A 12,939-nucleotide genomic window follows, 5' to 3' on the forward strand; every position below is an offset into this window, starting at 1 on the left:
TCATTATTTTTCACTTTGTGACGGTGATCTTCAGGTTCCTTGCATCCATGTGACTCTCTTTGAAGGTGTGACCACAGCGGGGTGGGATGGGGACATAGGATTTGGAGAAATTCATGTGTAAGGAGCAAGTTCTCAAACCTGAGCTAAGGCCGTGCTCTTTTAGCATTTGCTTGGGGGGGGGGGTGACGTGGGAGGAGGTGCTGGCGGGTTCTGCAGAATGGCGCCATGAGGGGTCCTGTCACTGCTCGCAGCTCTGGGTGGTGTGGGCAGCTCTTGGGAGAAGGCAACGGAGGGCGGCTGTCACCACAGCCCTGCAAGGGCTGTGACTTGGTTCGGCTCCGTCTGGGGAAGGGGACAAAGCTATAAAGGCCCCCAGTGTTGCAAATGTTGTTGAAACGTGGTGCTTCCAGGGGTGGGAAACACATGCCTTTAAATGAACCCTCCTGATTCTTCCAGTAGCTTTTGTTCATAACTCGGTGGAGGACAGTAGCCACCTTGCCACCTGAGGCTGCCTGAGGGCTAGTCCCTTCAGTTTTGACTGTGGGTCTGATGCATGTCTGACCCTCAGCCGTGGGCATATACCGAGGCTGTCTGTAAAGCCAGCTGGGTTTAAGATGCCATATGACTTGAGTCCACTCTGGGGACAGCAGATTGTGACCAACCCAGACCCTGAGATAGGTCTTGAAGGTGCCACATGGCTGAACAGAGACCCATTGCTGTACCACTAGTGCATTGGCCTTAGGGGTGCCCTCAGGCCGGCATGGGGGCCTCTCAGAAGGGGATCCTGGCCTTTGCAGCCATAAGGCATCTCCTTTAGCGGGGAGGCAGTTCCGTTTCCGAGCAGGGCCCCAGCAAGGGGGTATGCGGGCAGTTCTCTCGGGGCCCAGTCTTCCCAAGTCCTGAATCCCTTGCCTTTCTGTTGTCTTTCCAGAGAGTTGAGTGCACTTGGCCATTTCCTGGAAGAGCCCTTCCCCAACCGTGAGCAGCCAATCGGGAGCTGTTCCTGCTGATGCCAGTCACCTGGGAGGTGCCCAGCAGGTCACCTCTGCCCAAGTCTGCCCGACCGAAGATGGCTCGTGCCCACCCTGGGATGGAGCCCAGCGCCTGAGGTCCTTACCATGGTGATGATCCTAAGGAAAAGCCTCGACAACCAGGGAGCTGACTCCGTAGCATGCAGGACCTTCAACCCTGAGCTGGTAAGGACCCACTGGGCCTCATTTCTCTGATGACCTTTTTGGAGGCCGGATGTGCAGTGGGGCTGTGGACTGAACATGCAGGCTTAGCAGACTGAGTCCAAAGTGCCCAGGAGCAGAGCTCTGGGAGATGTTGCAGGCTGGGGCAGCGGGGCCACGTAACCCAGAGCCTGGCTATGTGCTTGCAAGACATAGCTGGTGGGGGTCCTCTGGTGCGTGAGGAGGGAAGGCCAGCACCCTGGTAAATGAAACCAAATGGGGTCCTGCTGCCCCTGCCAGGCTGAGACTGACATTCCTTCTGGTCTCCACCCGGTAAGAGGAGGTGGTTTCCCGAAGGGAGGTGGTGCCCAAGTGGGGGCCAAGATCAGGCGGCACTTCCAAAGGGCGGCGCAGACGGAGAGCGGCTGCATCGGGAATGTCAAGGGTGGGAGACAATGGAGAAAGAGGGTGTGGTCTGGTGGCCAAGGTGGTGGGCCGTGGTGACAGCCGCCCTCCGTTGCCTTCTCCCAAAGTTGTCCTGTGACCAAGTGGCCTGATGGGCTAGGCCAGAAAGGCAGATAGCTCGGCCTTCTCAGACTGAGACCAGAGTAGCTTCTTAACCTCCCTCCAGCCCTAATTCCTCAGAAGTGAGTGGGGCAGCTCCCCTGCAGAAGGGGTGGGAAGAGGTCCCACTCTGGCAAAAATAAACCCGAGGAGGGGTTTTGCAGAGAGCTAAGTCCCCAGGACTCTGCCACGGTTCCTGGCACCCCACCTGGTGCCCTTCGTAGCCCCTCTTGAGAGCCCACCCTAGCACCCTCGTGGGCTCCCTCCCCAAGCTCACACCAACAGTCAGGCGGAGAACAGCTGGGCCAGGCTGGGTGTCCAGCCCTCGCAGGAGTGTGGGGAAGCCGTGGGGACCCGAGGCCTTCATGTGCCACTGCGCATGTGCACCAGGCTGGCAGATTTCCACAAGCAAGGATGGGTCAGGTCTCTGCCCATCACGGCTTCCTTTCCAGTTTGTGCTGAATATATAGTTATAAATAGATTCCCTCTTGCTGTCCCCACTGCTGTCGCTCTGGTCCCACCCGCTGTCCTGTCTTGTCTAGAAATGTGTTGTAACTGGTCTCCTGCTTCTGGCTCCTCAGGCTGTTCTCTCCCAGCAGCCAGAGGAATTACAAGGCAGATGGGTCTCTCCTCACCTCCAGCCTTCTGCTGGCTTCCCATCTCAGGCCGAGCAGACGTCAAAGCCCTTACCAGGAGGCCCAAGGCCCATGTACTCTGGTTCTCTGTGACCATGGAGCTCTTTCTCTGCTCTCTCCCCGCCCCCTCCACTCTGCTCAAGCCACACTGGCCTCCTTGCTAACATGTGAAGTATGAGCCTGCCTCAGGGCCTTTGCACTTCTGCGGCCTGGAACACTCCCCCTTGGCAGGACTCCTTCCCTCCCTCTCTTTCTTCTTTGTTCACTCAGCCTAAAATTGAACTCTGCCACAACCACCCCCTCCCCCACGCTCTCTGCCCTTCCCCTTCTCTCTCTTCCCTCCTAATGCCTGTCACCTTCTGACATTTCAATCTCGTTTGTTGAATGACTGCTTGGAACTGTGAGCTCCATGAGGGCAAGGAATTTTGTTTCTTTTGCTTGTTGCTGAGTGCCCAGGGCCTGGAAGCAGGGCCTGGGCCATGGTAGGTGCTTAGGGACATTCGTAGAGTGAATGGACACGGGTTCCTGCAGCCCAGCTGCCACCCAGCTCCTCACTGCTGTAGTTCCTCTCTGGTGGCGGCTCACGTTCACGGCTGAGGGTGCAGGTATGAGCCGCTCTGCTTTCTGCTGTGGGGGTGGGGGTGGGGGTGCGGGGCGGGGGGTGTTTTCCTGCTGAAATCTGAAGGATACACCGGGAGTAGCCCTTACCAGAAAGGAATGACCTCCGGGGTGAGGGCTGTCTGGAGGTCCCAAGGGAGGGTCCCTGGCCGTTTCCACATGTGCTGTGGGTCTCAGCAGCTGCTGCGGAGCCTGGTCCCATCGCGGGGCCGGCCTGGCTGGGGCTAGTCGTGGAGCTGGTCCCGGGGCACGTGGGCCCCAGTTCGGCTGAGCTGCCCTTCGAGGAGACATGGCCGGAGCGCCTGCCAGCAAAAGCGTGGCCTCCCAGCCCTCGCGGGGGAAGGAAAACTCATCTTTTCAGGAAAGTCGAGGGAGGCCGCCTTCCAGTCCAGGCACGCACAGTGAGCAGCCGAGAAAGACCCCAGATCGTCTGAGCCTAGTGCTGACGTCCATGAGACGGAAGGGAGGGTAAAGTGATGTTAGAACGTGCTCTCCCCTGGGGGGCTTTGCTTCAGCTTCCTAAACTGGCAACGCCATCCTCGTGTAAATACCATCAAGATAACAACAGGAACATGGAAAAGCATTTCTCTTTTGTTTTCTAATCAGGCTAAGAAGATAACAGAAAGAGGAGGGGCGGTGGGCTTCAGATTAAAAAAGAAAACATGAATCACAGGCCACTTTGGAATTAGAGAAGCAGGCCCCAGAGGCACAGCAGTAAGAGAGAAAGTCTCAAACTGTGGGTGAAAGTCACCTGGGGGCCACCCAGTGACCTTGGAGGCACTGGGCAAGGAAGCCTGTAGCCCCTCCCTCCCTGCCCTCCGAGATCTTTTGTTCTTTTTCTAAAAACGAAATGCTTGTGGCAAGTGACCGGCCTTGTTCCCAAGAGAGATGGAGGAAAACAGCAGAAAGGACTGACAAGTGCTCCGCGTTTTGCCTTTCCCGGCGCCTGGCCCTGGGGAGAGAGGCCCGAGGGCCCCGCCCGGCCCCAGCGCTGGCCCGGCTTGCACAATGCACAGCAGTGAAGATTGTGCTCAGTTCCCCTTTCCTCCCCCTGCTCTGCTGGTCGCTTTCCTCTGCGGAGTGGGCTCTTCCTCCCAGTGTTCTAACATTAGCTGCTGGCGCTGGAAGGCGGCCCAGACGGTTGACCTCGGGAGCAGTGTTCCCCAGCCCCTTCCCGCACGCCCACGCTCAGGCCGTGGCCTGTTCTCCCAGGCCGGAGTGACCATCTTCCCCAGCCAGGCCTGCCTCCTCTCCCTGGCCGGTGTGTGGGCCCTCTCTCAAGTCTGGAGACTGTTCCAGGGGAGAGGGTGGGGCATGGCCGTAGGCTGCCTTGCTTTCCCCAACCTCAACGTATTTCCCCAGCAGCCGACACTGGTTTGGGGAGCAGGTCCTTCCCTTTGTTCTTGTCGGATTAGGAGGCCCAGGCTGTGATTCGGGGTCTGTGGCCGTGACAGGCCTTGCGCCCAGCTGCCTGGGTGCTGATCATCTTTATACTTGTGACCACGCGGACTTGGCACTGGGCTCAACAGCCCAGCCAGGATCGCTGGCAGGCCCTGGGCTGGCCTCAAGTTAGAAGCCAGAGGTGCACAGACGGTCCGAGGCAGTCTGATGCCTTTTCCCTGAGCAGGCAAAGCCACTAGTTGAGCCTTGGCTAACCCTGAAGCCCCGGGAGCCTGGGGAGCCTGGGCCACTGCTCCGTCTCCGTCAGCTTTCTGAAAGCCTCTTACACAAGGGCGCTCATCCCTTCTTGGCTTCTCTTTTTTTGTCAGGCATGGCTCTGTCTTCTGCTTTCCGCTGCCATGGTCTCACTGTGTTCCTTTTTGGAGGCTGGGGTATCTGCTTGTTCCACTCAAGCACATGAGTGTGGGTATGCCCGTGTCGCGTTGTGGTTCCCCCATAACACTGTTAGGGGGAAAAGGTGACATGATGCCTTTAGTCAGTAATCTGCAGAACAGAGCTATGAAGAAGTGTGATTATGGCCAGAAATGAGCTCTGCCATTTTCTGTCGGAGCTAGTTCCTCATTAAGACCAGAACTGTGTCTTTATTTAAGTCAGGCCTTCTTTCTTTAGTCAGACAGATGGCCCCTGAAGCCCCAGTTTGATTTCCAGCTTTTGCCTTCCCTGTGGAGGATCTGATCCCAGAACCTTCCCTTGTGATCTGAGGAATCTCCAGAGACCAGGACCTGTGCTGGGGTAGGCTTGAGAATAGAAGCGTCACAGTGGGAGAAATACAAGGGGAGCTGTGCTCCTTGTCCTCTTTTCTGCAAATACGAGCCAAGGCCTGGGTGCTGACTTCAGTGTGCACAGTGAGTGTCGTATGAATCCGAGGCTGGGAGTCCCTGCAGCCTGTCGGGCATCGCCCGTAGTGATTGGCCGGCTCGTCCTTTTTGCAGTGGTGCAGAGGGTTTGAAGGTTGGGAAGACTGGCTGCAGAACAGTACAAACCAGCAGGAATTTTATCATAGTCTAGGCATACTGGGGATAAATTGGCTCTGGCCAACCTGGAGCCCAGAGGGGACCTTGTGTTGGACTCAGGGAGACCTGACAATGATCAGGGTATGCCTGGGCCTGACATCCTGGGAAGATGTTGGGAGAGCTGGTGAGTGAGGCCCCAGAAAGGGCAGGGATAGGGCAGCTCACAGGGTTTTGGAAGCAGGTGCTCATGGCAGGCTTGAGGCCTCCCACTGGGTAAAGCAGCCCCAGCACTTCCTCAGTCCAGGACTCAGAGCCCCAGAGCAGAGGGCCTGGTTGGCCACGCCGGCGTCCTGTGCCCATCTCTTATCAGTGGAGATGGAGGTGTAGTCCCGCCAAGACACTATGCAGGGACGGAGGGAGGAGTCCCAGTGCAGGAGTTGAGTGCTGATAGCAGAAGAAGGACCTGCACTTTCACGTGCTTGGTGAGAGAGCGGGAACGGGTTTCACTGAGAACAGGGACGTGGAGAAGGTGTTCCTTCAAGTTGTGAGATCTCAGTAGAGTGATCGCTGCTCTCTTACTCCCTAGGGTGCAGAGGGGCCCCCAGCTGTCCAGCTGGTGCTCTCTTCCCTTCTCCACCAGGTTTTGAGTTGGCATGAGCCCAGCGATATGGGTAGGTGGCAAGCTCTGCCCAGTGAAAGTCTGTTTCCATTGGCCCTGCATTTGCTGGGTGAGTGGCAGCAGGAGCAAGACAAGCTTGGGCAGACAGGTGGCCATAGCTGTCGGTCACCCGATAGTCACGTGGCACCTATTCTGTGCTGGGACAAGATGGCAGCCTTAAGAAGCTTAATTCTCAGGGGCAGAGAATAAGCACAGAAGCAAAGGAGCTGACGCAGGCAGTGCGAACACTCAGAGAAAAGCGCGGGTGGGGAGGGTGCGCTTTGGCCAGGATGGTCAGGGAAGGTGGCCGGAATGAGGTGAGGAGCCTGTCGCGGAGAGACTGAGGTGGCAGCAGGCGCGCCTGTCTCCTGCACCCAGGCCTGGCTCGCACGGGCCTGGTGGCTGTGGGGAGAGGGGTGGCCAGGTTCTGTTCTGGTTGCTGTGGGAAGTCACTGGAGGTTCATAAGCAGAAGAAGGACGTCGGCTGGCCTCTGCAGGTTCTGGGTGGGGAAGGGAGGGCAGGCCCGGGGCACAGGCCAGGAACCAGTTAGGGGGCTGGATCAGTCTCTGTGTGGAGGCTGGTGGTGGCTCGGAGCAGGGCCTTGAGGTCAGTGAGAACCACTCCCGTTCCAAGTGTGCGTCCTCCAGCCTGGGGAACAAACGGTCTGCAGCCAACAGGGATAAATCCTTGCTGAGTGAATGAACGCGTGAGCAAGGGCCCAGGAGCCCCTGTGGCCGGGCCAGTGCTTCCCTCTACAGGCACAGACCCCCAGCCTCTGTGGTGCCCACGCAGGTGTCAACAGTCCCTTGGAGGGCCCAGATCTGGAGGGCCCCACCGTGCCCCTCTGTCAGGAACACGCCGGCTTTGCAGAAGGACAAGTCCGTGAGCTGGTTCACTGGCTTGCTTCCTGTTGTCTGTAAACCCCAAGCCCTCCTCGGTGGCGTCTGTGTCCCAGTGCAGAAGCCAGGCGGCTCCAGGCTTCTAGCTGTCTTCCGCTTTCCCCGGCCCAATCCTGGTTTGGGTTTCTGTGGGCCGCCAGCCCTGGCTCGCTTTGCCACCTGCCCCCTCGACCCAAGGGTGGGGTGGGGGCTCTGGTTCCCCAGTGGGTGGTTGCTTCACACCAAGGTGGTCCCGTAGTGTCGGAGTTGTCTCCCCCGGCAGGCAAGGCCCCTGGCATAGGCCAAGCCCAGCTTCTGTCTCTGAACCCTCCTCCTGGGAGCAGAGCCTGCCTGGTGCCCAGGGGCTGCATGCTTGATTGTTCGGCGCCACATGGCGCAGAGGCAGGGCTCTTGAGTCTTTGTCACCCACTCTCCATTTGGTGGCTTTGGTGGAGGCTTTCTGTGCACATCCTGCTGTGTTAACCAAGTCATTTGGGAGGGAGGCAGACACAGCCACCTTCAACTTTTTCCAGATACTTCCCTGTATGACTATAGATGGGATGATTAAAGGAATCCAGGAGGGCAACCTGTCCTGAAAATATAAGGAGTGTTTTAAACTGAGGAGGGGGTACCGGAAAAGGCCTGCCCCAGCCCCTTTGCTCCTTGCAGGCTTCTCCTGGTCCTTGAGTACTGGCTCCAGTGCTTCCCCCAGGAAGCCAGCCCTGACCTCCCACACCCCAGCACCCTTGGCCTGGGCCCTCTCCTCTCTGGTCCTGCTCTCTGTAGTGTAATGGTTTGTCTCTGTGACTGTGTCCTCCATGAAATGTGAGCTTCCCGAGGGCCAAGGCAGGCATCCTTCCCCTCTGTGTCCCAGGCTGGGCAGGATGGACCCTTACTAACCTGACTGGATGAACACGTAGCTGACCGAGGGCAAAGGTCTCTGAACTGGGGAGTTGGGGACAGGCACTCACCACCCTTTTATCTGGGAGGGCCAGGTGTTCCTAGTCAGCTCCACCCTCCTCCTTCCAGGCCTGAGAGCCCCAGGGCCTGGGTTCCCGTCCACTTCTCAGACTGGATGCTTGTGTGTCGCTGTTATTTGGGGCTCCTCTCAGAAGTTGGAGTTCTCTTGGACAGGCTGACTCCTCTGGGACTGAGAGCTTCTTTCCCCCATCACGCGCTCAACCCCTAGCGCAGCCTGCATGTGAATAATTACCAGTCCTTAGGAGTGGGTGAAGGAAGGAAGGAATGAGCCTTGGGAATACTTGAGGCAGACCTTTCTTCCTGGGGCCCCAGTGGGCACCGTCTCCTCCTCACCAGAGGTCAGAACAGGCCGCCTGACCCATGCCTCAACCAGCACAGGGGAGCCCAGAATGTTCTGTGCTCAGGTTACTGTGTAGCCATGGAGCAGTGCCTAGTCTTGGGGCCCTTCTAGGCCCCACTGGCCTGTTTCTCTCCCAGCGGCCATAGCATTTTATGAGGTGAAGTGTGGGGTTTGAGGGGAGATGTGGGATGCTTACGGTTGGAAGGGAAGCCATTGAAATACGGTGCCAAGGAGTTCAAAAGCTATGGCTCTGCTGCGACCAAACACGACCTTTGAGTTTCTGTTTCAGTTCAGAGAGGGGGCCTTGGGGGGGCCTCCCTGTAGCGGCGAACAGCTCGCGCAGCACAGGGCCACCCGCTGGAGCTGTACCTGGTGCTTCTGTATAGAGGAAGAGCTGTTCTCCTGTGTCTCAGGGGAGGGAAGGAGCTGAGGGTGGTAGACGGGCCTCCGCTCCTCCCTGGGGGCTCTTCCTGTCCTCGAGAGGCCCCCTCTTCTCCCAGCCTGCACTGTGGGGCTGCCTCCCTGCCGCGCAGCTCAGTGAACCCCATGTATCACACCCTCCTCCACAGCTCTCACATGGAAAAATCCCCCAGTGTCAGAAGTCGTGGGGCTTTCTTGTGTGTTTTTTGAAGCCATTAACTTGATGGACTCCATAACTCACTGGAGACTTTGGACACAGAGTCCAGGTCTAATTATGGGCAGATGTTGCCTCTTAGAACACTTTTTTCTCCTTTCCCTAATCTGACGTTGGCAAAAGGCAGTTACCCCTTTAATTGTGACTTTAGCGAGGGATCAGTGCAGGGTCATGTGCAAACGTGCTTCTTATGACTTGAAGAGTGAATAGCTTTTCTGGTTGTTTTCAGCACACGCCAAAGAAGATGAGTCAAGGACCGACACTTTTCTCTTGTGGAATTATGGGTGAGTAACCAAGGTGGCTGTGAAGAGTCCTTCTCTAGTCCTTCCACCAGGGCCTGAGTTCTCCAGGTGAGACGCTGGAAGCCCTTTCTGGACACAGGCACACAGAGCAGCAGTGGGGTCTCTTCTCTGTGCTTGATCCGCCTCGGGCCCGGCCGTGCTGGAGTGCAACCAGGGCTGTGGGGCTGCGTGAATAGGAGGGCGCTGGGGTGTGGTTGACAGATGTCATCTCCGACCGTAATGTTGAGAGTTTCTGTCTGGTTATTAAGGTAATCATGTTCGCTTTGAGGCATTCAGAAGACATACCACAGTGTAAAGTATAAAATAAAAATCTCTCGTAGCCCCAGTACCCAGTGAGAACTCCTGGTACTATTTTGGTGTATTTTTATGTTCTTTGAATTTTTTACATAGCCAAGTCTACGATGAATGAATGATCGTATACAATTATATACAAAAACCTTTTTTTGTGTGGTTTCACTTGGTGGTCCTTACTACCGTCGGTTCCCCAGTGCATTAGCGTTGGCCCATCCGTGTGGTTGAACGAGTCTGTGGTACCACATTGTGCATCAACGTGTATTTAACGGTTTAACTGTTTCTTGTTTGTTGGGTGGAATGGCTGTTTTGTTTGCTGTTGTGATGACCGGTGAGGATGTGTCTAAGTCTCTGTCTTTTGTCTGCCTTCTGGATTATTCCTTAGGAGTTCCCAGGAGTGGCTTAGAGAGGCCAGAGGGCAGGAGCATTTTTAAGGCTCTTGCTTCATATTGTTGACGTGCTTTCCAGAAGGGTTGTTTTGGTCTCCTGTGCCCATGCAAGTGTGAATTACTCTTTTTCATATGGGGGCAGAGGAGATGACTGTATTGATGATATTGATTTTTCTGAGCTCCAGATGATTGGGCACAATCTCCCCTTTTGCCGTCTCCTCATGACTCCTCCTCCTGTGGGGAAACCCTGCCGGATGAGTTTCTCTAATGTTTGTGTTGAGGCAGCAGCCAAGCTCCCATGGTGGGTGACCCCTGCAGGCCTTCGGATTCCAGGCCTGTCTTCACGGGACTGTGTCAGGTCTTCTTGCCCTTTTTCTCAGCCTTTGACGCTGTGCACAGTGTTTACTTTGTCTTTTTTAGACTCCATCCTGTCGATGGGGTGATGAGGGTGGCAGGGGTGCTGGGTATGTCGCCGTGAGCACCAGGCCCCTCCTTCCTCGCAGGGTCTCTGGGACTCGGCAGCGACTCTGGTGTGGGGCCGGTGGGGACGCCCCATTCGCAGAGAGGGGAACCAAGGCCTAGTGAGGTGACTCCCCACCAAGCTCCCTTGGCAGAGTTGGACCCAGGCTGGGGGAGAAGGAAGATTGTTTTCTTCTCAGTTACAAGCCACAGCTCGGTGGGAGAGCCCCAGGTGGTCCTCTTGATGCTGCCACCCAGAGGAAATGGAAACAGGGAGATCACCTGGCCTTGGGTTACCCACGTGACACACTTCTGAAACTTGTCACTACATGGGGCTTGATTGAGTACCTCGTTGGTGGTTAACGGCTTTCAACAAACCCTCACCGACCTAGCCACGTGGCTCAGAAGCTTGCCTCGTTGCCTGCTTCACGGGCTGGACTCCGTTGTGTTGTGTTGAAACTGCCTGCCTTTGTCCTGCCGGGAAGGAGAGGGAGGCCCCTGGGCTTGCTCAGCTCCTCAGCCCAGCCTGGGCTTTAGCTTTCAACTGGGCCAGCTTGGTAAACTGGTGGTGGAGGTGTCGGTCTTGATCTCAAGGCCATTCGTGCCTGATGTAGTCTGGCTCCAGGGCACTGCCAGGCAATGGAGGAATGGCCGGGTGGGGGTCTGCGGAGTCCTCTCCTCCTTCTCCTCGGCTGCTCTCTGTCCCACGTGCTCATCTTTCTGTTGGCCGGCCCCTCCTGGATTTGGGGAGACCCCGGGCCATCTGAAGCGTGCATTACCAAGGCTTTTCGTTCACCACGGTTCATTTCAGTGGTTTGTTCCAGTACGTATTTATTGGGGATCTACTACGTGTCAGGCACTTGGCACAGAGAGGAAGTAAATCAGCCCCTGCCCTCAAGGGGACCTCTGTCCAGTGGAGCCGAGAGATCGAGAAACAGTGAATTCCCTGTGGATGGGGACCCTCAAAGCCGAGGGCAGATCAGCCCATCTTCCTGAGCCTCAGTTCCCTCATCTCGCAGTTTGCAGTTCTTGGTAGGATTTAAAGAGACAGCAGCACAAAGAAGGCACCAGCTCAGTCCCTCCCACCTGCAGCCCCTTCCTGGGCACTTGCCAAGGTGGAATGTCCGCTGTCCGGGGCCTTCCCAAGCCTGAGCGCTGGCAGAAGCTCAGGTGACCGCTCCGCCCGTTTTAACCTGTGCATCGAGGTGTGGCCCCACCCTGCCCCGTGACCGGGGAGGGCATCCCAGGTAGTGAGGTCTCATCTTAGGCATGCCTGCTTTTTAATGGCACTGTGTGGGTCTGGCTGGACTTTTCAAGAGGGTTTTGAGCCTTTCCAGGACTGGGCAATGATCAGCCAAGACAAAATGTCCTATTACTATAATCACCAATCCCCCTGTCTGTCTCCTGGAGATAAAGAACTCATGTTCTGGCCCTGATCGGTGGAATTCTCCCGTGATTGCTGGGGACAGCTTGGCCCTGTGACTCAGGGCATTTTCCCTCCCAAACCCCCATTGCATGGGTCCTAGTTGGAAGCCAGTGAGAGTTTGAGTTTCCTGAACATTCTTAAGAAAATCCAGGCAAGCACATTAGGGTGGGGAGTACAGTGGCCTGTTTGCTTCCTCTTAAAAAGCCACCCTTTCGAGTAGCCCGGCCTCCCCTACACCCACTTAGATAAAATGCCTTACTCATGTAATCAAGTGTTGACAACAATGTGTGTTCTTTTTAAGTACTTTATGTTTTTGTGGGCTGGATGATGGGCCTCTCCCCATCGTTGTCTCTCCTCCCCTCCCCCCCACATACCCTAAGTTTGGGAACTTGATATAAAGAAGCAGTTTTGTGCTTTCCCAAAGTTAGGGAGAGAACAAAGCCAGGACGAGGTGGAGTGGCAGAAGCAGGGCACAGTGGGGCCAGGCTACCGCCCGGCCTGCTCTGCACCAAGGCCCACTGCTCCTTATTAGGTTGTGAGCCCAGCCCGGTCCCCGAAGGGCTCTTTCCAGCAGAGACAGTGTTTGCCTCTTGGTTTCCTTTCTCCCCTCCCATACCATCCCGAGAACACTTTCTGTGCAGAGCGGGAATTTCCTCTGCAAGCAGCTTCTCTGGGGAAGAGCCATGTACATGACTGGTTCCTGTGTTCTTAACACAGGAAACCTTGGTTAGGTGGCAGCTTCAGGGCCGTGGCCTGCCCGCTGGTCAGCTGGCTCGGCAGGCTGGCCAGCCCTTGCTGCTGGCCATGATCTCTAGTGGGTGGAGAAGGGGGCTTGGCCAAACCTGACGGAAGCGCTCTGTGCTGGGAGAGGCAGCCCCCTCCCCCAGGTCCTCCGTTGCTCGCCATGGGAGATACTTCTTCACGCTGACCCAGGTGAAGCAGGGCAAGTGGGGTGAGGGCATGCTCCACTCACCACCCTTGGCTAATTGCACGCACTAAATGAGTTCTATATCGCAGGGACGGTGGACACTACACACTCACCACTCAGGCGAGGAGAGACCTGGAAATCAAATAATATGTGAGAAAGCAAATGCAATACCAATTATTGCAAAAGGGCCACTAGGTAAAGTTGTGTAAATACAAGTCAATGAACAGAGAACAAAACAATTCATATGCT

At 56.3% G+C, this 12,939-nt stretch overlaps 1 protein-coding gene across 2 annotated transcripts in view; it reads left to right on the forward strand.

Moving 5' to 3' along the window:
- The window catches only part of FAM53B (family with sequence similarity 53 member B), a 107,709-nt gene that overhangs the window by 34,186 nt on the left and 60,584 nt on the right, over nt 1–12,939 (forward strand). For both annotated transcript variants that reach the window (XM_026494349.3, XM_048219078.2), the window contains exons 2-3: nt 932–1,196; nt 9,125–9,179. In XM_026494349.3, coding sequence (XP_026350134.1) covers nt 1,119–1,196; nt 9,125–9,179 — 133 coding nt within the window. In that variant the 5' untranslated portion in view covers nt 932–1,118. The remainder of the gene's footprint in view (nt 1–931; nt 1,197–9,124; nt 9,180–12,939) is intronic.

Source organism: Ursus arctos, unplaced genomic scaffold (genome assembly GCF_023065955.2).
Source record: "Ursus arctos isolate Adak ecotype North America unplaced genomic scaffold, UrsArc2.0 scaffold_7, whole genome shotgun sequence".
In the NCBI taxonomy this organism is placed as follows: Eukaryota; Metazoa; Chordata; class Mammalia; order Carnivora; family Ursidae; genus Ursus; species Ursus arctos.